Genomic DNA, 24,656 nt, shown 5'->3' with positions numbered 1-24,656 from the left:
GACCAACGTGAGCTATCTGGTTTCATTTCCTCCTACCATGGAAAGCAAACCGGGTCTAAAATAAGAATGGCTCCTGAAATGAATAAATGTATTCTAGGACTTTTGTATGAAGTGTACAGAAAAAGAGAGAAACGTGTCCTATTGGCAGTCAAATTGCTTTTCAAGGTTCGTTTCTGATCTTGAGCTTACTTTGCTGTGAAAAGCACTTTAGAAGTGTGAGCGCGCGGTCACAAGTCACTTGAAAAAGAAAAGCGCCTCGGGAAGCTGTCAATCACAGCTCTTAATGGTGCGACCGGGGAAACGTCTATTTTAATCCTTCCAACCCCGGACATTCACGCGCAAACACACACAAAGGTTCTCCACTTCATTGTTCAGTGTTTCTCTGTTTCCTAATTATTGTGAGAATTGTCTTCACAAAAAATTCTAATTTGTAATGTCAGGCGTGTGCATCGGTTTGAAAAAGGTTGGTGTCACGCCGATTTAGGGTTTTCAATTAATTCATTCATAGAAGGTGGGAGGAAGCGAGATTGTGCAAATGGACTATTCCATCACAGTGAACGAGAAGAACTAAAAAGGACTGTACGAAAGTGTTAATGGCATGGATGATACGCGTGCAAAAAAGTAAAGCCAGATGTGAGATTTTAGGAGCCTGACAGGTGTGTTTTGAGCGACGGTTTGTTTTTGAAAGTGGAGGAGTGCTGTGCTCCACTCCAACGGAATTCTGGCAGTGTGAGCTTTCAAACCAAAACACAGCACTGCACTTTGAAGGTCACGTCAACACAATTATACCATGTCAAGGTCACATACTGAAAAAAGCTGAGAGCGGTAGAGAAATAGACGTTACATAATTTCCTTCCGATGTCATTTAAATGTGGTGAATGGAATCACGCAGAGGGAATTGTCTACAAAAGGTGGTGAGCAAGTAAAAAAGTGGAAATATGTGCATGTGTTGTGCACGAGGTGAAAGAAAAAACACTTACCTTATTACTCAATGGCCAAAGTTCACCCCATGCGCATTCAAAAACTGTGGAGAAGTTAAAACAGTTAGTTGCAGCCCATGAGGTTATGTCGCCCTCTAGTGGAAATGAAATGACTTACAATAGAAAGTGCATCAAAACTTGTACTTCATGCAAGCAAGCAGAGTTTACTAACCTCTGGAATGGTGAAATGGGTGAAAACAAAAATAAATTTTTAAACTCCAACACCAATTTTCAGAGGCTTGGTTGGTACCTTTATGGTATAAAGAAGCAGCCAAACCAGTAAGTCAACCCTTTCTTACCCACCCTCTCCACAAGATGGAGCCACACACTACATTATACGTGACAAATGTACCCCCCCCCCTTTGCCCAGCATATATGTGGAGTATTCGAATGATAACAGGTCCAACCATGAACATTTGAAATCGAATGCCACCTCCATTGCAGTCATGGGGGGTATGGAGACGGTTTGTGGCATTTCCAAGTGAAGGAGAAAAAAAAACGAGCTGAATATTTTGTCTGTCTGAAAGACAGAATTAGCCTTTGGCCAGCAGCAGGATCCGATTCCCCACTTGGGACTGTCGGCTTTGCGAGCACAAATACGAGAATCTGTTCTGCTGTAGCAGGAGATGTATAATGTATGTAGGATGGCTGTCCCTTTTGCGCAGAGACTCATAGAGGTACACAAAGAAAAAAAAACCCCAGCAAACTAGCCCACAAGCTACTAACTACGCTGAAATGTCCATTCAAAGATGAGCCGTGTAATCCCTTAGCATCCTTAAAGCTATGATTAGCAAACCTGCCTCCGGTTTGTACAGTTCATACGTAAACCCCGATGGTTCAGTGGAGGGAGGAGAGAACAAACTGCAGACAATGTCTGTTTCTCATTCACACGTTTAAATAAATACCCTTTTGAAAAACCCTGAATTTACTTTTAGAATATATACACACACAAAATAAACTGTTCTTATACAAATTCTGACCTCATCGGTAGTTGTAGCGAGTTGTAAATTGCGGACTGCCATCTAGTGGTTAAGAGTGGAATCGCACATCAAATAGAATAGAGTCAAAAATACTGTTAGCCACAGAAAAATATCCTAAAATTCGAAACCCACAATGGAGGATTATGGTCATCTACCCACAGCTGCCATTTTGACAATGTAGCACCCTCTACTGTCAACTAAAATTGACATCAAAGTGCCCCACGGGCTCCTATTGCGATGGTCGCAGCTCACTGGGTCATGAGAAGTTTGCAATCTGGGCAGTACAATCTGAACATTCTCCTTAAAAGGCATTTTTGGAGCTCCCCCAAAAAATACGCTGTAGTTTATTGTGTCGAACGGCGTCGTGATATTGTCGCTATTAAGAGTGTAGAGTAAGTCTTGACAATAGCGCCATCTTACCTTGCGCAGCAGCAGCTCTATCAGTCTGTATTAACAGATAACCCACATCCTTCTTTATCTGCCCCCTCCCACCTCCACGGAAAGAGGGTCTTATGAAGATAAATGACAGCGCTCTGCTTGCCGTAGCGGCTTTTTTTTTTTTTTTCATCTGCTTCCTTCACAGCGTGGCGAGGAATTCCCGCTCAATGCCTTGGAGCGCCGCCGCCGCCGACAGCTAGCTCCACAGCATCATTACGGTTGGCCTGATAGAATTAGGAAGGCGACTCTGAAGCATGACGCTCATCAAATTTTAATCAAGGAGGAAATTAATTAGAAATCTAAAGGGGCTCTTCTTCCGTAATCAACATTATGGAATGTTGTCTTTCAGGCCCTCCGACTTGACATGATGTGTCAATCCAGTTTTAATTACAAACACGCATGTTTGTTTGAATGTGGTGTCGGCCGAGTTCACAAATGCAGGGTTGTATTTTATTTGAGTTTTGATTAGAGTTTTTTTTTTTTAACCCATTTAAAAGATTTGTATGTACGCGCAAACATAAGTTATATCTCACATACCTTTCTGCTATTTGGAAAAGGAAGGGGGGGGGGGTCCGACATCGTTAGGCACCATGTTGACAGCGTGTTGGGTCCGCAGGGAGGTTAATTACAAATCCATACGAAGGTCGCGCAGCGCTTGCCATTCCGAAGTCTCTCTTGAGGTTCTGGAAAAAGCCAAATCTCATTAAAAGGAAACCACACACACATAGCCACACACACACACGAGCCAGGACCAAGCTCAAATGCAGACGGCTTAAGGACCCAATTAAAGCAGGTGATTAACCTCTATTAATGGCCATTGATACAGAGATAAGGCATTTTACGTCTTGGATTGAAATTGTGTCCAATTGAATGCAAAACAGTCAAGTAGGAAATTATTACGATCAATAAATGGGAAATGGCCAACTGGAAAAATGCGTACGCTGCATTGCTCCGCCCACTTTAGGCAATATGGGCAAAAATACAGCACTCACAACAATTACATTGAACTTTTTGTGTGATATTCCAGAGTGAACCTGAAGCCAGATTTAAAGTTGGACTATGGCGTTAGAAAGATTTTACATTTACATTTTTCTTTGAATAAATTTCATTAGAATAGGGAATCATCGAGTTTTTCTGATTTAACTCCACTGTAGCGTGACCTTTTGACACTTTCAATAAATTCCACTCAAAAGCCAAGTGAGTTGGAAGAAGAATTTCTAAGTGAGAGGTCAACAAGGTGTTGGTGGTAAAGCCAAGCTAGAGTAATTTTTTTTTTGGTTTTGTTTTTGCATGAGAAATGAAGTGAAAAATTGTTGCTAAGCAGCTGTTGCCATGAAGCCTCCATCCAACCCGGTTCTGCACTGCTGGCCTTGATCCCACTCAATTCCCGAGTATCTGACAGCGCAGCCTCTTGATTCTTGTCTATCTCCTTGCACTTGCGAGTAACACCCACCTCCTCCGCTAGATTGAACATGAAGTCATATTTTGGACTAAAGTTGTAGCACGTACTTTCTTTCTCACTCCCTAAAAGTCATAAAGTTCACTAAGGCTTGAGTTTCCTCAAAGATGGATGGATGAAAATTCCACCTATAGGCATCTTAGTATCCTTGAAAAAAAAAAAAAAATCACAATATTTCCATGTGTAAAGTCATTCACTAGAATAGAAATGACTGAGAAAAGTGTAGCTTTTATATAAGCTAACAGTTAGCTTAGCTTCTTCTGTAGTTCATCTACTACATGGTTGCCCATAAATGCGACTGCTGTGAATCGCAAAAATCAGAAATTGACGCCATTTAAAAAGATGTAATATGTGGCACAAGAAGACAGCCAAGCACTACTTTTATCGAAAATAATTGAAAAAGCAAAGCAGTTTTGAGGCACATCTGTAGTACCACAAAGAGTAAACGTCATGAAATCAAAACATAGAGGACGTAAAGTCATGATAAACTGATGGACTTCATAAAAATGACACAATGTTTACGCTTCAGGCTCTTCATTTGTCCTTTTTGTCACTCGAACCTACCCGCCATCCCATGGCAGCTTGACAGGGTGACCTTAGGTGTTACTTGTTACACCCTCACCATTTCCTCCTCCTTCTTTCTCAAGGACGAGCAAGTACTCTTGTCTCACACACTCACTGTTTGTCTGCGCGACACATAACTTTGTCAGCCTCGGATGAAGAGCATAATCACGTAAAAAGCCATTATCGCCGGCAGATAATGATATTTATCGGCTTAATTATTGATATCTCACTGCAGAGCAACTTTGGAGAGGTGCTGGAAGTAAACAAGCTGAGGAATGTTACACTAATGCCAAAAGCAATTAGGAGTGTGCCGTTAGTCCCTGGGCTCCATCATTGCTGGTATATTTCACAAAGACGCTCGCTCGCTCACCTTGCCTTCGTCTTCTCTCTCTCTCTCTCCTCGGTGCCCTCCATTCGTCTACTCCCGTTAATCACCACGTACGCACACGTACAGTGAAGAAGCCAGGAAATGGCAAGTAATGATGCTCCATCACGTCACCCCCGCAAGACGACCTTGGACGGAGCGGACGGGTCGGCCCGCTGGAGACCGAACATGAGCTTGTGTTTGTGTTTTTGCCTACGTGGAAGAGCACGAAGGGCACAAAAAAAGTTAGAAATACACAGATACACCAAAATACAGCGCCAAGCAGATATGGAATGAAGTAGGCTGTCATGACAATGATAAGGAAATATGTGAGGGAATGGTTTTTTTTTTTTTTTTGGAGGAGGAGGGGGAGGGTGTTTTGGCAGTCAAGGTTAAAACGGAGGGCAACGGTTAATCTACCTCGGAAGAAATCCGAGATATCCTCAACGTCTTTCTGTCCAGAATGACATCGTGAGTCGTTGAAATTCTCACAACCTGGTTTACTGTTGGAGTTTAATGGGTCTATATTTATTGCGCTCTTTCGAAAAGTGCCGGCCAAAAGCCGTGGTTGTGTTTCATCTTTAAGACTGCTGTAGTCTTAATGTGGGGGGGGGGGGGGGGGGGGGGGGGACCCCATCATCAATCTCCAGCCTTCTGAAACGTCATCTAAAAGTGCCTTTGGTTGCGTCTTGCAAAGAAATACGATTCACCTTTCGTATGAACAGGTCACTGAGCCTCATCTCTAGCTTTACAACGTTGTTCTTTTTCATGCATACTGTGTAATTGTATTTGTGTCCATTTTGTTGCTTAAATAGTTATTTCCCTACAATACACAACAAAGATACTATTTGGCGTTAGCCTTAAGCTAGCTGAATTTAAGGGAAAAAATATATGGTTGCTTGAAATGTTCAAGGTGTAATTCTCTAGGCTTTTAGTTTGACAGTATTAAAACACTTTTAAGCCTCTTTATAAATAATTATTTACTATTTATTGTCAAGTGAATTGAGTTTGTCGACTTGGCAAGTAAAAAAAAACCTCTCAAGCTGCCACTGTACTATTTATTAAAAGCTTATCCAAAAAATTTGTTTTGGCCAGACCTTGCAATCGATTCATAGTATTTCAATTCATTTCAATACGAAAAATATATTTTATTTACGAGTGGATTAATTAGCAAGCTTAAACTCAGGAGCAAAGTCCACAGTCGCGCATGCCTTTAAAAAGCCTGCACTGGAATTTGAAAATCTCTTGAAAGACCTTGTGGTGACTAAAATGATTGTACTTGTTTTTTAGGTGGATACCAAATAACAGTCTATATGGTTGGGGGAAAAAAAAAAAGAGCTTAAATATCAAAAGCCCAAAGGTTTAAAAAGAAATAAAATAAAAATTTACGCTCTCCGTGTGTCCACCCAGTTTACGTTGTTGCCTTTTAAACTTTTAGGAGCATTTCTTCCGTTGGTTTTATTGATAGCTGTTTGTGGCCTCGCAGTTGGCCCATTTTAAAGCTGTGAAATTTGCAATGCGGTCATGTTTGCAAGTCATCAGAGGATCATCTTCTCCCTAACACCACCGTGGAGAGCAATAGCGGGCTTCTGCCAATCTGTGCGTGTGAGATGAAAAGTGTCCAACCCGTGTGGAGGTGCTGACTCAATCACAGGGCTGTCTGGCAGCGGGTCTCACATCAGAGTCGGTCGTCGTGGCGATCTGTCACCATGGGGACAGCTTCTCTACTCGAGGCTCCAGTAATAAAATGAATGCCTACCTCCGCCCGGCTCTGTTCCTTCTCTCGCTTCCTCCTCCTCTGGACTTCTGTAATGAAACAAATCTCTCACTCTCTTGCACATGCACTCTTACCTCCCATCGGGAGTAGGCTGCTCTATCACTGTCACGCCGGGCCCAGATTGGGTGCCAAAGCCACTAATAAAGACAAGAAGCACATTTCACCGCCTTGGAACGGCCTCTACTTTGTCTGGCATTGCTCCATGGGGTCGTGTTCTCATGTACATTCAGCTAATTGAGTGGCCGGCATCCTACATTTAGCGAGTGGCGCGTCCCTCCATCTTTAAAATGATGAATGGGAAAATAATAATAATAATAATAATAATAATAATAGCAAAATGTCTATTTTTTTCAAAGTGAAGACAATATACTATTGTAGTACTGACACACAGTCGAGTCACAATTTGTCTTTGCGGGCCAAATATAATTACACTGCAGGCCAATTTTGGCCCACGGGCCAGAGTTTGACACCCCGAATTTAGATGAAACAAAATTTTGTCTGTAAAAGGCAGCTTCGACTCAACGGCATTGTTCTTCAAACAAATTTATGTGGATCACCCGGTACGTGCGCGCACACTAACTACACACCCGCCTTTGCAGCATGTGGTTCCCCTGCGAGCCCGCTGGCAATGGAAACACTTTGCCTCGCAAATTAACGTTACATTTCTATAGGCGGTGTGTGTGTGTGGGTTGGCCGGGGGGAGGGGGGGGGGGGGGGTGAGGGCAATCACAATCTCTTCTTGTGGTTGTTTGTCATCAATATGCAAAATTCAAACACTGCCAATCAGATGGAACAGTTGTTTTGAACTCCTCTAATTAAAGTTGGTGAGAGGGTTTTATATAAGTGCTGATAAGTGTGTGTTTGTGTGTGTGTGTGTGTGTGTGTGTGTGTGTGTCTTGTCTCCATGACTGCATTCTCACTTATTACCATCCATTGTTCTTGTTTCTACATTAATTTTCTATCGCCTCAAGGAAATTAACCAACTGTCAAAGCTTTTTTTCCCCCCTCCTAACAGTTAGTAAATACAGAAAATGACCATTTTAAAAGTGTGAATATCAAATATATGTTTATAATTTTGCTTCTGGTTTGCAGTGATTTACACCTGCACTGTAGTTTTTCATTTGACAACAAATTGCATCATCATGTCTTGCGGTACTGTATTGTCACACTGGCAATAAATATTAATATTGTGTTGCCTTTAGACACAAATGCGCGTTCTTTTGTTTTATTCACTTTCACTCGTGAGTGTAAACTTAAAATGTGAGCGTGTACGGTGGCAAGTGACTCATTTCACAAGTAGCAGTACTTTGGCAGATGGCAGAGTAAATACTTTTTAGAAATGGGCCCTCCTGTTAAATACTTGTCGTCTGAAATCCCACTAAATTCTCACGAGAATAGCTTTAAATAAAGTTATGAAATGAAATAAGTATTTGGTGCAACATGACAGTTGTGGGATGTTTGAAGAGGCGTTTAACCTGCTTTCCAATGCAGCGGCCCGCAATGAAAAGACGACAATAAAAGATGTCGCCAGCATGTCTTGTGTCTACATTTGCATCCTCCTACATTTTGCTCGTAAAAGCGCCGTTCCAAGAATATCTTTGTTGACTCCCGTCTGTGTGTGTGCGTTTCATTTTAAATGTGGGCCACACTTGCACAGCGCGGCGAAGGTGTCGAAGGAGAGAAGTGTGAATCGTTCCGTTTCATGTACAATATGAAGAAGGCATGTTTTAGAGATAACATACGTGTCCCCGGTTGCAGTACAAAATATAAAATAGAACGCTAACTGTTGCATTATCTACCGCGTCTAATCGCTACTTTTGTGTCTGCAGCCGCAATCTGAATTTATTCCTAAACTCAATGAACATAACACTTCACTTAACACTTCTTATACAGTATGACGGAAGGAATGTAAATAAGTGTGAGAAATACAAAATGGCTCTGTGGTTCTGTTTAGCAGAGGAAAAAAAGATTTTGAACCAACAAGACAACCTGGATCCAAATACCCCCGAGACAGTATGCCTTGTGCAAGTACATCCTCTTTTTCTGTCATTCATTTGGGTTTACGGTGTCCCCGGTGGCTTTTTTGTTGCCTCTGAGCCGTTTTCCTAGCATGCGCGATGTGTGCAGTCATGCAGAGCGTTTCTATTTGTGTCCCATGCTGTCGACACGACGTTCAAAGTCCGTCAGCGGTCCCCCGAGGCCTAGGTAACGGCGCTTCTGGTTTGCAATTGAGGTTTTTGTGGTACACTGCGTGGCTGCAAATTGTTAGAACATGTTTGTACTTTTGTGTCAATCGAAAGCAATCTTTTATCCTGGCTTGGTAGAAAAATCCTTCGTGGATATATTACATCTATACGAATAATTTGTCGTGCTGTAATACTACTTTCTGTTTCTTCTCAAGTGTTTACAATTTCATCACTTGACTGGTCTCTACTAATTAATAGACATACAAAGAAAGGCACTTAAGATGTAAAAGCTACATCGTTAGCTTCCTTTAACCGTTATCATGTTCAATTTTGTCAATCCAAAATGTTTATTTAGCAATTAGACAAGCGACTGTTTGTTCTCCCAATTTAGATGCCTGGAAAACAATTTCACTGATTTGTTTCTCATTAATTTGGAAGATAAGTCTTGTAACATGAGCTAAGACTGAGAACAAATAAGTATTGAAGTGTTGAGACGAACGCTTGATTTTTACAAGGTCCCCATTGTATGAATTGTGACCTGGCTACCGATCCGCTTGCTATTACGCTAGCTCGCTAACCTGCCATGTTTTGTCGTTAAAACAAGGAAATGAGGAACGGAGAACAAGCTAGCCCAAGCTAGCAAGCTCACTCAATTTTGAGAAGAACAGAGAATGAGGAACAACTTAGCCCAAGCTAGCAAGCTCATTCAATTTTGTGTTTACCAAACACAATGATACTTGACTATTTGAAATTTGGCACCCATGTTAACGACACTCTTGTCCGTAGCGTGTCAAATTTATGAGACATTTTTTTGTTCATATTATAAGGTTCCCTCGAAGGATGGCTGTTGTTTACAAGGTTGTGGTTCTGCTTCAAGTGTTACCTGGCCAATGCGAAGCGGCATGACAATTTTTAAGGTTAAAATGCTACTTTTAGGACGGACTGATCTTTTAGCAACAATTCAAAATAAAACAAAGACCTAGCGCATCATTAAAAGACTGGTTGACGGCGCTCTTCAAATATGATACCCGCATATAAATCCCATACATAATTTCATTTTCCTTCAGTTATAGCCCCAACAAATATTTCAAATTGTAACCGTTGAAGAGGTTTACCATTTAAAATCGTTGGCCCAATGATTCATTTTGGATCACAGGACCAATCCTGAAATGTGGCTCAATTGTTGTTATGCGTGTACCTTGTCTTGCTCTACAGCGATTGATGAAGGGCACACCGGAGCTCCCTGAAGGATGGTTATCAGTTTCTGCAGACATTCAGTAAAGTCATGACAAGACGCACAAAACACAAGAAGAAGAATTGGACAGACCGCTGCTCACCTGGGAAATCGATCATCGATTTACTTCTTTTTAAACGTCGCATGGGTTGTTTTATTTACCCATAAACTGATTTATTCAGAGTCTTGTCGGGCTCAGGAGGAGCCGACCAATTAGATATGAATTATTAACGAGGACCTCTCGCTATCTCTTCTCCATTCCCATCTGTTCTCGTTGAATGTGGACTCCCTCCCTTCTTTCTTTGTTACTCTTGACCAGAAAACCAGGCTCAATATTTACTCTCGCCTGATGGCTTCATGCCGCTTCTTCCAAGAGCCTCTTTTCTGTTTTCTTCATCTCCACTCCATTTGTCTTGCTCGTCTTTTCCTCAATAAAGTCTACAAATGCTTAGCAACAAGAATGTGATGTAAGGGGAAATAAATTACTGAGGGTTTTTTTTTTTTTTACACTTATAAATTAAGACTATAATGATGCTTTTGGATGAGGTTAATCTTGGGTTTGGGGTTTGTTTGTCTCCGTCTGAACCCTCACGCCCAATTTGACAATCTTGTTGTCTTCATTAAAAGCGATGCACCAGCAAGTGCATTTAAAATCTTTATGAACACAGTAGCCAAAATACACACACACAGACACGCACACTGAGAGGAAGATGCACTTGTAGACAAAGAGAAGCTGATGGTGGTTGTCATTTTGTATTGTGTGTGCCGGAAAATAAAAATCTGCATAAAAGTAATTAAAAAGGCATGGAGCATCTTAACTGTGCTAACAGCAAGTGTGTGTTGCCAAAGTTTGGCAGGCAAATTGGACCTCAGAGAAGAAGAAGCTGGAAAGTAGAAAAGCACATCAACAGAAGGACAGTGTTAGTGAGCAAAATTGATGACAAACCTGCACGATTATATTCCGTCCGTTGATCGGTGTACCCTCTTGCGTCTGTAAAATCGATAGCTCCCTTGTTTGAACACAATGCACTAAACCTTGAAAGTCTGCAAAAAATAAATAAACAATGAGTTCCTGGTAGATCTTTGTTACCTTGGCAATCTTGTGTCATCTTTGAAACAACATGAATAAGGTGCAGTGGGAGGTGTCAAGTAATAAGTAGAAAACTTGTGTTGTTATTTTTCCAGCCTTGTTCTAGCCATTTGAAAAGTGTGGAAGACGGGTTAACTGCTAATTGAGATGCCCCAACTCTTTTCAGCTCACCAGTACGGCACTAATATTTACTGTACTGTCCATTTTCCAAGCCAGATGCATTGAGTGGACCACAAGCGGATTCATCTTAATTGCTTGTACTACATGAGGAGTACCCAGTGATGGTGACCAAAAAAAAAAGATAATCAATATTCTCAAGACGGTAAGATTATTGATTGATTTCCTGGTTATTGATGCTGTGATTGTTCAGGATATCATTTTCTACCGCCCTCCCCTTTCTGCCTTATTGACGCTGTTATTGCCTCCTCACTCGTCCTGACGTGTACACCAATTTGTTCCTGAGCTGATTAACTTTTGTTTGAACAGCATAAACATTGTGTTCAGACGTGCTTCTCATTCGCAATAGCTCAGAAGCTGTCACAGCAAATGGGAGTGATAACAAGCCAATTAGGCTCCGGCACCAATAAAGTTGTCAATGCAGGCTGGAAGGGGAAAAAAATGTCACCTAACATTTCCACAAAGAAAAATATATGTAATCTATAATAGGTAATATATAATAACATAATAAATAATAATAAAAATATAATAACATTTTGACATACAACTCTTCCATCAATCAATAGTGAATTTTAAGCCTAATGAAGAGGGAAAATTTGTCAGCCTCACGTGTCAAAGTCAACTTGATGAAGACAACTCCTTTATGTCCTCAAATTATTATCCGGTGGTGCTTGATGAAAGCCTTTCTTCTCCCTCCTGCTCGCTCGCTCGCTCTCGCGGTCACACAAACACACTTAATATTTAGCAGGGTGAGATTCAACATATCACTCGGCAATCACATCCAAAGTCCTGCCGAAATTAAATTGTACATTTATTAGATTGACAATTGATTACTCACCAATGTTTGAACGTGCCGGTTGCTCCACTTGAATAAACTCACCCACTGAGGAGCCTCACTGATAAAGCATGCTATGATGCAACTCGTCATAAATACAAGTTAGACGGCTATAAAATTGAGACAAAGCATGTTTGAATAAGGGATGCTAGCATGCTGAAATGAGAGAGGGGGGCAAAAAATAATCATTCATTGTCAAAAGTTGAAAGTGATCGTAGAAACGAGCACAAAGAGAGAAGACAGCGCGAGGCTTTGATCCATGATGATCTTTTTATTTGATGACCTCACCTCCATTAGGCAGCCCCCGAGGACTCCACTCGAACGTATTCAGTGAAAAATAATTTTGTCGCCTTTATTTGTGCTCCTCTCCGCTGCTTTTCCTGCCTTTTGTGACCACAGACGATTACACTGAGCGATCTTGCCTCCGACTCGCGGCCTCGGTCTGATAAATGACTCTGCCAATCGACAACGGAAGGGGTAAGAGTGGGTACGGGAGGGGGAGATGTGTGTGTGTGTGTGTGTGTGTGGGGGGGGGGGGGGGTGCTATAACCCCCGCTTGTCCGTCTCCCTTTTGTGCATGGGCTGAGAGAAGATTGGATATTGAACTGTGCTCGCCTTCTCGTTGGAGTCCACGCGTGTGAAGAAACGACACAGCGGCCTTCTCTGCCTCCAAAGTGATGACTAAGTGATCCCAAAATGAACGGATGAGTTCCTCAAGTTCTCCAGGGAGAGGCGGGCTACACTCCGGTCTGCTTTCCAAACGCTCCAAATGAATAACTCGGCCACATAGGAAACTCCATCGTATTGTAACCTGGTGCCCGTTGTAGCATTTGAAATTCATGCATAGCGCTTCCTTGCTTCCTTCCAAAGCGAAGGCCGCCTCCCTGCACTGTCAGGAAAGCGCTCGTTACCTGCCTCGCCGCCAATTCTTCCAATCCGAGCTAGTCCTACGATCAGAGGCAGTCCCTGCACAGCGCCACCTGTTCCCGCCGGAAGTCCCTGCAGGGGCACAGGCGTCTGTATTTAGGCGAGTGGCCAGCGCAGCTAAAGAGCAGGGGCTCCCGTTGAAGTCCGCACTCTCGTCGTAACACGGAGAAGGCAGGGAGGACGTGGTTCATCTCAGAGTCCAGCACCTCGCACTGCACGTCCAATCTTTGAGAGTCACACAAACAGATTGAGAACATAGAAGTGAAGAAAAATTCCGAGATTATATTGGACTCAGCTCCAACTTTAGACTTTATTTGTAAAGTCAGGGTGATGTGCAGCCATGTTACCTGCGCAGAGCCTCCTTGTTGTTAATGAAGCGAAAGTGAGCAGGCTCGCAGATGAAGCCGTGGCTCCGGCACGCCTCCACGCACGACTCCCCCTCTTGCGATACGAGCAGCCGCAGGGAGCTGAGAGGGGGCCACGCGGTGGCGGGGGAGGCCAAGTCGGGCGCCCAGCCCAGGGCAGTGGAGTTGGCCAGGGCCACGAAGAGAGGCCTCGCGAGGTTGCCGCCTTGCCTGGACACGTTGGCGGGGATGAAGGCTGGCTCCGAGGCACAAAAGTCCTAAGAAGGAAAAGCATAAGAATCAGTGGCAAATAACTGCCTGGCATTCGTAGCCTCGCTTTACGAGGATGGAGGTTCTGGAAATATGTCAACAAGCCTCGATGTGAATTTGCAAGAATTGCCAAAATTTCGTATGAATTTGAACGCAAAGGCTAACAGTACGCTAACCTATGCTAACGCGGTAGTCGTGCTGATGGTACTAAGTAGGCCGATAGAATTATTAATGACATTTTCATTTCATAAACGACGATAAAAATAAACACTTTCACAGTCAGATTTTAGTAGGAGGGACAAACTAAGGAAAACAAAAAATATATATATATCTTCAAATTTGTGATGGTGAATTTTTCATTGGCAGCAAACTAATCAATAAAATGTGTAAAAAAGTATGCTTGAAGTGGCTCAAAAATCTAATTGTAGCTTTAAAAAAAAAAAGCAATCACGTTAATTCGACTGCACATTTGCAGTGATATGGAGGCCGCCGCGTTAGCCGGCCAGCGAAGCGGAGGCACTAAAACGCCTACTAAACAGTCTTTAGTCATGACTGCCACCTGTGCTGTAAATAATGAAAACGACTCTCAAAATACAAATCATGATCTGCTTGCCGTCCCGGCTTACAGATACATACATCACCCTGGCGCATCCCTTCTTGCATGACTCGTCCTTATTTCATCAATGTCATTAGATGTAGTGCTTCGGACCCGGAGGGAGGGGTAAGATTTGTGAGAGTGTTGAGAGGAACTGACACGAGGCTGGAAGATCTTCAGGAGGTGTCGTGAACTGCAGTTTTATGTACTACAGCATTTTAAACAATTTCACTTACCTCGAGCTCACCGACATGAATGAATGAAGGTGACGTGGCGTCTCACCTGTTGCTGTATGTAGGCGTGCACTCGCTCCAACATGCCCTCGCACGTGTACTCGTAAGGCAGGTACGGTTCAACCTGCCACACGCAAACGGCACGGACAATTATGTTGCATTTTTAATATACTTTGTGGTTGCGTCATTTTAGCACGTCCCCGAGAGACTCGGTTATGAGAGGTGTGGATGACGGATGGATGGCATGAGAGTGCCTGGTGTGTGGCGCGAGCTTCAAATTCTTTATTTTCCTGATTAGCTGCCAGAGTGATCTATAACTGTAGAAATAACAGCATGAAGTAATCAGATTGTTGGCAAAAGGTGCCTTCGAATCGGGCCACGCTGCAAGATGATGACGGCAGAGGAGCCGATCGACTTCAATAAAACTTGCTTTTTTTTAAAAAAAAAAAAAACTATCAAGAGCCATGTGATGAGAAGACAGACTGAACAAAAAGATAGATTGGAGCACGATGGCTCGTCACGCAGCAAGATTGCTTTGCCTTGCATGATTGAATGGAATGTGTACGTATGTGTGTGTGTGTTTGTGTAGTGTGGAGATAATGGCCATAATGTGTAGGTAGGGTTTGGCGGGCTGATATGGCAGATACAAGGAATTTCATCATCTCCAGGCTATTCACAATCCTATTGTGGCCATGTGTGTGTGTGTGTGTGTGTGTGTGTGTGTGTGTGTGTGTGTGTGTGTGTGTGTGTGTGTGCATGGCTAAGTCCCGGGAGAAAAGCAGTGTGTATTTTGCATGAACGTTTGATGAAATGTTTGCCTGAATGACAGCTGAACGAAAAGCACAAGAAACAAAGCAACGTTTATATGTATACATAAAAAAAAGTTTTTGGTCAATATAAATATATAAATATATTGTTGTTTGTTTTCCGAGGATGTGCTTCCTCAGCTCTTTATATAATTATTTTTGGGTTAAGCTCTTTTTCGCCATGACACTACCTTGGTTCTCATAATCTCTCTGATGGCCGTGTCAAACTCCACAGAGTTGTTGTAATCCACCGTGATGACGTGAGGCCGGCCGATGTATTGCTCCGCGTAGGGATGCTGCGATGACACCTGCACAAAAACATCGACTTTTTATATTGGATATATTGGTGAAAACATATATCGCACTATCCATGGTCAACTTTTGCTACTGCCCAGACATTGAATTGCCTGGGTTAAAATGGGATGGTATACCGAGAATAAATTGAGGTGGTACAGAGTACATATATAATATAAGGAAGCGGTATACAATACGCTCAGTGATGCAAGACCAAATCCCGACAGACATTTTGGAATGTTTCATGAAATGGTGGCCTGGCATCAAATAGACTTACTTCCTAAACTTACTTCTCTTGATGTGGGCTTTCCTTTGAAGAACTCGTGATTGAGTGAGCTGTGAGGCGGTTTAAACTTTGGCTGCAGGAAAACGCAGCCGTTGGCGATCGCTTCCAAGGGGGCGGGGCCTTCATATGGAAAACCAAAGCCGATGAAGAGCTGCAAAGAGACGAAGAGGCTCAGGTGCTTTTTTTTTTTGGTCTTCTTTTAATTGTACAAAACCTGACCAATGTGTTTTCTTTACTTTTGCTTTGCGCAGCAGCTGCTGCAGCTCGTGCTGGGGCAGCAGACCGTGGTTCTTGACAAAGGCGGGAACCTCTGGAGGTCTCTGCGTCTCGTAGTACACCGTGCCGTGGACCTCCATGTATTTGTGGAGAATCTGCAGGAAACCTTCTTTGCCCTGCGTCACATACCGCCAACGGATGTTGTCGTCATTGCTCAAATGTACGACCGAGTCATTCGAGTCGATGCGAGGAACATAACTCCTGTAACATCGCGCGACAAATTTCTCTTCAATCATCTGTAAGAGTGAGAAAGAAAACGGACCCTACATTTGAATTCTCGTCAGGCTGTTTTGGTTGCAGTGTTCGCTGTTATTATTTTATTTTATTATTACAAATAGTGTGATGACTAGCGGCACACCACAAAGGCCATTTCATCCGCCCCTCCAAAAAAAGAAAAAAAATATCAGGCCATAGATCTGCTCCAATGTACTCACTATATCCCTCCACCTGCACTCTGACCCCCCCCCCCCCCCCCCCCCCCTCGCCCAGTTAATCCTCCAGCCGCAACCGGAGGCAGAAGTGATCGATCAGTTTCTCCGTTGGGATTTTCCCCAGCCAGAGAGCGAGAGAGAGACTTGGATAACTAACAGCAACAGACAATACAAATCATTGGAAGGTGGAACGGATAAGTCTTAAATCCTCCTTTGCTGAGCATTAACATTATATTTGCAAGGCAATTTAGCGGGATATGTTACAGGAGTCAAGCATTGTATTATGTTCAACCGGAAAAATCCACCCACCCATCTCAAAAGAACAATTGAACAACAACGATGTGAAAATGTTCAGACATTTGACAGTTTTAAGGATTTCCAAGCTCTTTCATTGGGGAATAAAAATCTTTAGGGATGTGCAAGGGTAACACTCATTAACACTTTTCTAACCTCGAGGACAGCTTTTGACAGCTTTGCTAAGTGCGTGATTCGAAAATACTGACTGCAACCGCTCAGATTTAATTTGAAATACGTAAAGATAGACCCTTCAAATGGAAGTGACAAACACATTTTAAAAACACAAATTGAAATTCAGTATGCCATATAGTATGCCAAACCCACAAGTGGGCCAACTTCTGCAAATGAAAGCCTTTCAAACCCAAAAGAGCTGTGAGATGGAATTTCAAAAAGAGCGGCTTACCTGAAGCTTGTGTCCCAGCAAACACATGCAATGTGAGAAAGGAACAAAATAGCATTAGGATAACGTATACGGTAAAAATATGCAATATGCAAAATAGCATTAGCATATTATATACGGTAAATATACAATGTGCTAGATATCAAATATCCCAACACGTTTGAGCACAATATTTTTAACAAATCTGGGAAAAATAGCCAGAGTTATCTCCCTGGCCAACTTTAGTTTGTGTTTTACTGCCAAAGAAAAGCTTTAGCCCACCCCCCTTTGTACCTTCCACATGCTGGCCTCCTTCCCGTACACCACCGCCATGCTGTTGACTTTATTTTCCCGGATGCTCCTCTTTTCCGTGTCGTTCAGCTCCTCCGACACGAATCCCATAAAGGAGTTGTCTGGCGTGTGAGCTAAATTTGGGCAAAGGGGCCAACGTTGTCGCACGGTGAGACAAAAAAGAGCAAAACAAAGACAGTCGTGCTGTGAGTGAGATACAAAAAAAAAAAAAAGCATCCCGGCTTGTTTTGTTCCACTGCTAATTGAGGATTGCAGCTGCATGGCTAAGTATTATAAATAGTTGTTGTCCATGAGCCAGCTGCTGTTAGCCATGGATACATGCTACACCAGTGTGTGGGTTTAGTCTCAGTAGGCCGCTAGTCAAAGTGAAACATGGGCACCAACAGAAAGACGATAATGGCGCCGCTACAGACGACTGGTTTACAAGTGAATGTGAGAAAAGCACCAAGTTATGTCGCCGATAATTCAGCCAGTCACGCTAAAGAGGCAGAGAACAATAACAAAAAATCCCATCGCGCATTTGTTAATGCTGCCGAAGAACATCGGCCTTGTCACAAAAGCACAAAACATCAGTCACCTGTCAGTTGAATGAGTCAGTGGCCACCGTTTAAGACTGCTATAGCACTTTCATTTTTATGCTCTGACGTTTTTGAATTAACAAATAAAACACGGCTTAGCAGTTAAAAGGAGAAGTGGGAGGAAAGACGTCAGTACATTTTTGGAAGATGTAGATTTTCTTCTGGAGCCAGAAAGTAACACTGATCCAATGGCACATTAGAGAATATGCTAAATGGAATTAATTTGGACATATTTATGAATCTAGCTTTGCTACATGTTTGCTGAACTCACAATTTTAATCGTGACTTTTCACATTGAGCCCATTTTGACCAAATTATAATGATCATATCAAGCATACAACGACAATATAAAATTGATAAAAAAATATGTTTTTAAAAAAAACGAAATATGTCAAATTGATATACAGTGGAAGAATTGCTTGGGGAGTCTCTGCCACCAACATTTCTTCCCATTGTTTTATCAAACAATCCATTTTTTCCTTTCAAAGTGTGCAATATTGATTGTTGAGGTTTCATACGTGAAAACTAAGTCGAGAAAAATCACAGTGAGCGTCTTACGGAACATGGTCATGTACTGCCTGGCGTTCAGGTTCCAATAGCCCCAGTTGGTCCGGTATCCGTGTAGAGTGGCGTACTCCTCGTGGTTGTAAGCTGGCTCCGTGCCAAACGTGTCAATCACCCGGATGTGACATCTGGAATGACACAACATATCCGCTTTGGAAAACGAAAGCGGGGCTTCCTTCAACATACACTCGCCTGTCTTGAAATGTGATCCGGACTATGACTCACAATTTGTCTCACAAGGCCAGGTGATGTATCGGCACATCGAGCACACAACCTAACACAAATCCACGTTCTGCCACGATTGCGTTTGGTGCTCTATTGAAGCGCTTCATATAGAGACATTGGTGTCATCGCCCCCGCTTCTGTCACGGCATTTTTTAGAGGATTAAATTGAGCAACACAAAGGTGAAGAGAAAAAATAAACGGGCACTTACCTCCGCAAATGAGGGATGAAATGTACCATGCATGTCAGGTGTCAGGTGTGATATTGTATGAACATCTGAACTATTTGACATGTCTGCATTTCAAACTGTTAGTTGGACTTTTGTTTGACCACAAGACAAGAATTATGCCCAGCGTACTAGTTGCTGTTTTCGAATGACTCTGATGATTTTTTTGAAGACCGTGCAATGCCAGATTGGGATGGGGCTCTTTTAAATATTCCAAGCTCCATCTGTGTCTCCAGCCTGGCGCTTCTACAAATTGATCAATTGGCTATGCTGACGCATTAGTTAAGAGTGGGAGTGCTTTATTTACTTTCACACCTTCCAACTGAAAATAAACCGATGCCACTATTTTATTTGGGCTTTTTTTTTGGGGGGGGGGGGGGGGGGATTGAAAACCTACAAACGAGAATAATTAAACGGACCAAAAGAAACTTTTAAATTTATCAATATTTTTAATCTAAATTTCATTTGGTAAAAAATTTTACAGAAAAAAAAAACGGTCTTCCTAATCTGGCAGCCAGGTCGGGAGCAGAGTCTACATCATCTAGTCATTCTTTTGTATTTCTGTGGACCTTCTCTTCCAAACTAACTGTCAGAAGGTGTTTGAGAAAGCACAAATCAGGACTCCAAACACTAACGTGGGACTCCTGTCCTCAGCAAGCAATTAGACTCGGACTGCTGCTGTGCGCTGACATATAGTCTGGGGAAAATGTGCTATTTTCTTAGTGTGGCAGTGTGTGTGTGTGTGTGTGTACACGAGAGACGCGCACTTGCACGTTGCGCGTAAAACAGAAACAGCAAAATGGGTTCTGTTCTGGAGGGGGAGGAAGCTTCCTTTGTAATGCTTATAATTGGATTTTAAAAATACATGTCATGGCTTTCATGGCTCTGTGTTCTTTGCTACCAGCATTGTTTTTCTGAGGAGGGGGGGGGGCTCTACGGGGATGATTTTTGCTTTCTTTGCTCGACTGTCACATCCCCACCTTTACTTTGATTCGCATATTTGTTTATGTAGACATAATGCTGTTGTATTTGTGGCATTTGGCCCGTGGTCACATATCGCGCTGTCTCGTCAAGGTTTTCGCTTTGCCAGGCGCGCAAAACACACACACACAAAAAAAAAACTGATGACAATTGCTCCGATCATCATAAAAAAACACGGTGACGACTGTATTACTGAAAGGATTTTGTTTCCTTAGTCTCGTGGCTGTCGTGGCCTACTTTCCAAGATGGTCCACCTCTGTGGGGATGCCAAAAGCTGTTAGGCACATTCTGAGATGCGCCAGCATTACACACAAGTGTGCATGCACACACACACACAGGACTTACAGGTTTTTTGTAATTTTTTTTGTCAGGCATGCTACGTCATGTTTTTTTACTGCTTCTTCAAACTTCCCTTAGAAGACTAAGAACATTCAAACAAAAGAAGTGGTGCTAAGAATAGCTAATATGACAGATGAGTCTTGATTTACTACAAACCCAAATCGGGTGCTGAATTACGTGTTACGTTTTTAACAAGTTTTTGCAACATAAAAATTTAGTTGTCAACTCACGTTTTAAAATGATTTTAATGTTGAAAAATGACCAATGGTAGTCTCAGACAAGTGGGACAAAGGCCGTGGTTGTAGCACACGATTTTACCGCTACTCTTTTCATGACACACAAAGGACCAGTAACCAGGGGAAAAAAAAAAAAAAAAGGATTGGGACTAACTTGTGTCTCTTTAGCGAGAGCCCCATGTGCTGCTTCATCTGCTGCAGGCCGTGGTAGTCTGTATAGATGAGGTCAAACGGCAGCGGGCCAGTCAGTGGGCAACTGCCTCTGCCTGGGGGCACACCCAGGAAGCTGCAACACAAAATACAATTATTTTTTTTTTACTACGACTGAAGCTAAAATATGAATACAAGCATGTGTAGCCTTGCCCAAAATTGCTGACACCGGCAAATATTCCTTACAAGGGGACGACAGCTTTTTGCTGTGTTCGGCAGCATTTCGGGTAGACGAAGCACAATTGCGGCATCAGAACAACTGAGCGTTAGCATGAGTGTTTTTTTTTTTTGGACTGACAGTCAAGACAAATATCTTGCCATCAACCCAAAATTCCTGTTTTATGCAGATTTAGCAAAGCAAACTGGCGGAATGTTTGACAGGGCAGGTGAGAAAAGGCTAATTGCCTTCATGTCACGGGCCGGCTGATTGGCTGCTGCTGAGGAGACGGCAAATGTCAAGGAGCCCGTCTTGTTTGACAGCGGTCACGCTCCATTTTTTTTTTCCCTCAAACCATTTTCCTGGGCTCTGCAATTTTTGCTGTCTTTTATTTCGGAGCCATTTGCTGTTTAGATTTGTACCGCAAGTTGACAAGCTCGCTAATGCCGTCGGAAAGTCGTAAATACAGCAAACGGTCCAATGAACGACATTTGCCAGCTCTAAATATAAAACCTTGTGTCACGTACCGTGTCATGACTCGTTCTTACACAAATGAGTTTCATAACCGACGACCCAGAGTGTAAAAGTCACACAGGAACGATAATTTGCTCTTCAGACATCATTCCCAAAGGCTTTGTGAAACGTGCACAGTTCTAAACTCCCAAGCAGGCAGAAAAATTAAAAAGAACTGAAAGTGTGTTTTCCCATGAGGCAGCATCGCAAGCATCGCACTTTTTTTGGTCCAATCAAAGCAAAGCCGCGAGGGCGCCGGCCTTTGGCAAAACATAACACAAACAAACAAGATGAAAAGCGTATTGATGAAGGGACCTGGCTCGGTGCTACCTTGCAAGCGGCAGATGGTCAACGGACGGCGGAGGAACGTGTCTGTGTGTATTTATTCATACAAACGCAGCTGCTGCTAACGCGTCTGTTACAAAACACGGCATCGACGCCACATCAATTCGCACTTCGCTAGATCGGGCGCGAGTAAACAAACACTTGCCCGGCTCGGCTCACTCGTGTGACGTCTCATTAATACGTCCGAAAAGGATGAATATAAGAAAGAAATGAAGAGTAGATGGAGAAAGGGTAACGCCTTCTTTCTTTCGCTTGTTCCTTTCTATTGTGGGCGAGCACTGAAAGACATGAAAGCACATTGAATACCCGTCTGATGGGAAATCGTGTGCAAAATAAACCACAACTCCTTTTCCATTAGCTCTTTGGAAAGAGCTTGGCAGAGAGTAAACAAGTTTCTCGCACTTTGTTAAAGGAACAATGGATGATGTCAAAATATATTTCTACCTAGGGTATGTCATCGACATCTTAATTTTAGCTTTTCACATGATTCCAGCCATGGAAATGTTTTAACGACCTAGTACAGATCAATAGAATTGCGACCATCTTCATTTAGAGCAGACATTTTTTTTGGTTTTATGCTAGCAGCTACAATCGAGTGCTGAAGCAGATACAAAAAAAATGTTTTGTCGAAAAATGATGCTCAAAAATAGCCTTCAGCCACAAGAAGCAATATTTTAACATGGCAGAAATGCTTCTTGTCACTTTTGAATTCCCACACAAGAAAAAGAAAATATATAGTTTTTTTTACAAGTGAATGATAAAACGATAGACTGCCATTATGCATATCAGCCATCTTTAAGCGTGCAAATTTTGCCTCTGCCTGAGATTTGCCAAACACATTCACACAGAATGGCATTTCTGGCAGGCTCAAGTCGAGCTGCATGCTGGGCCACACAGGAGGCCAATTATCGAGTTCTCCTGGTCTCCGGGCTGTTGTGGTCAACAAGCACTCAGTGAGAAGTAATTGACAGGCAAACAAACCCGTCGTCATCGTGGCTACAGTAGCGTAAACTCTCCTCGTTTTGAGCAAAAGTAGCACATCCATATGGAGAAAGATGCCATTTTTCTGCTTTTACTGTATAAATATTACACGACTCACCAAAAAAAAATTGGGGATAGTGCAGCCTTTCAGGTAAAGTGACCCATAACCTCTACGAGTGAATTTAATTTGACCTTTTCTAAACCTAGGGAAGCACATTTTTCATCCGTTTCATGTTTCAGTACTTTTTTTGCACAAAATCGTGTTCTGTACCGTTTAAGGCACAACACCCTAAGTGATGTGTGTGGCTGAAAAAAGGAAATGTTGAATCAATAAGCTCCTCTTGTGACACGGAATCAGTGATAGTCACAACACACACACACACACACACACACACACACACGAACAAACATAATCTGACTTTCCTATACATGCGTGTAATACATCCATTCCAACATGCCCCTCTGATTGCAGTGATTACAACAAAGGGATTGCAATCTGCATGCATGGCAAGGTATTTTTTTAATTGAAACACGCACAAACACACACGGACAGATAGATAGACAGACAGACAGAGCACCCCCTGCTAACAGCGAGGCTCCAGTTATGAATCGAGGCAGGTAGCCATGGACCAGGCAGCCGCGAGGCATCATAAAAAACTATTCAGAAGAGTGAGCGAGGGAGAGCAGCAGAGGGAGATGAATCTGAGATGAAAGGTGGAAGAGCAGTGGGGGGTTGGGGGTTGCGGGGGGGTAGGAAATGAAATAAAATAAACACTCCTGTCAGAGATAATAAAATTGTCAGATGGAGAGCTACGATGCAGAGGGGGGTGAAGCAAATGCGAGAGCGGGATGAAAAGGGAAACTTGGAAGGTCAAGGGAGGGCAAAAGAAAATAAGAGGAGAGGAAAATGAGGACTGAATAAAATTTGTTCATGCAATACTAACAGAGCAAAAGAGGAGAGCTGAGCAAACGTCAATGGATTGGAAAAATGGAATCGATGGAAATTCATCCACTGGCCTTTGCTAAATGTAATGAAAGTTTACTTAGTGGCACTGCTGTATTTTTATTTTTCCTAAGGGAATATCAAAATCAACTTATGTTAATATTTGGAGGGACGACACCCCGAGGAGACCGTTTTGTCACCTTGTCGGCATTTGGAAGCCGTCGAACTGTCATCATGAGATTTGCAGGCAAACTTTTCAGGATGATATGGCAGCTGGCTCTCTTCCCAGATAATCGAGACCAGACTGTGGAGGAGTTCTAATGTTCAACAACTACCTCCAGAATTTGGGATTGGAGAGGTGGCATGTATTTGAGAGAAGAAAAGTTTTTTTGTTTTTTTTTTAAATCTAGCTCTAGGGAAAGGTAATTGGATTTGGAGCGACCTAGTTGGAATACCTGATTCCATTTCAGAGTAAAAATGATTATTTTTTTAATTTGAAAGGAGGTCTTAGTGGCTCCACAATTTTCTTGAGGAAACAGTTATTTTGGGAGGAGCGTTTATTTATTTATCTATCTATATCTATCTGAGTGGAGGCCATCATTTGCAAACATAGCAATAGTAAAGCTGATTAGGGACACCTTTTCGAGCTATGGATTCTGGCTAGTTTAGCATACATCAGTCTCACATTCGGTACGATACGAATCCACTCGGCAAGCTGGGGGTATGTTTTTAATAATCTCCGGGGAACATCTCACGACAAATCAAATACAGCTAAAACACGGAAAAGGAGGCTGATGAATGGATAATGATGGTTTTACTGCCGCTG

At 42.6% G+C, this 24,656-nt stretch overlaps 1 protein-coding gene and 1 long non-coding RNA gene across 2 annotated transcripts in view; both read right to left on the bottom strand.

Annotated features, from left to right (window-relative positions):
• Positions 1-9,971: 9,971 nt before the first annotated feature.
• On the bottom strand, positions 9,972-11,990 carry LOC147057114 (uncharacterized). Its single transcript, XR_015066135.1, has 3 exons — positions 11,859-11,990; positions 10,929-11,026; positions 9,972-10,012 (listed from the first exon to the last, which is right to left on the bottom strand). It is a non-coding gene; the product is annotated as an uncharacterized LOC147057114 (long non-coding RNA).
• Positions 11,991-12,350: 360 nt separating this feature from the next.
• LOC147057113 (alpha-1,6-mannosylglycoprotein 6-beta-N-acetylglucosaminyltransferase B-like) overlaps positions 12,351-24,656 on the bottom strand; it is a 39,291-nt gene continuing 26,985 nt past the window's right edge. Inside the window, exons 10-18 of the mRNA XM_085912693.1 lie at positions 20,836-20,967; positions 18,671-18,804; positions 17,505-17,647; positions 16,076-16,231; positions 15,844-15,990; positions 15,451-15,567; positions 14,503-14,577; positions 13,359-13,633; positions 12,351-13,236 (exon numbers count right to left, since the gene is read on the bottom strand). Of these exons, the coding sequence (XP_085768819.1) occupies positions 13,038-13,236; positions 13,359-13,633; positions 14,503-14,577; positions 15,451-15,567; positions 15,844-15,990; positions 16,076-16,231; positions 17,505-17,647; positions 18,671-18,804; positions 20,836-20,967 (1,378 nt within the window). The 3' untranslated portion in view covers positions 12,351-13,037. The remainder of the gene's footprint in view (positions 13,237-13,358; positions 13,634-14,502; positions 14,578-15,450; positions 15,568-15,843; positions 15,991-16,075; positions 16,232-17,504; positions 17,648-18,670; positions 18,805-20,835; positions 20,968-24,656) is intronic.

Source organism: Syngnathus leptorhynchus, chromosome 5 (assembly GCF_054491065.1).
Source record: "Syngnathus leptorhynchus isolate UIUO chromosome 5, UIUO_Slep, whole genome shotgun sequence".
Classification (NCBI taxonomy): Eukaryota; Metazoa; Chordata; class Actinopteri; order Syngnathiformes; family Syngnathidae; genus Syngnathus; species Syngnathus leptorhynchus.
The sequence above is the reverse complement of the archived record's forward strand: the minus strand, read 5'-3'. Positions and strand labels throughout refer to the sequence as shown.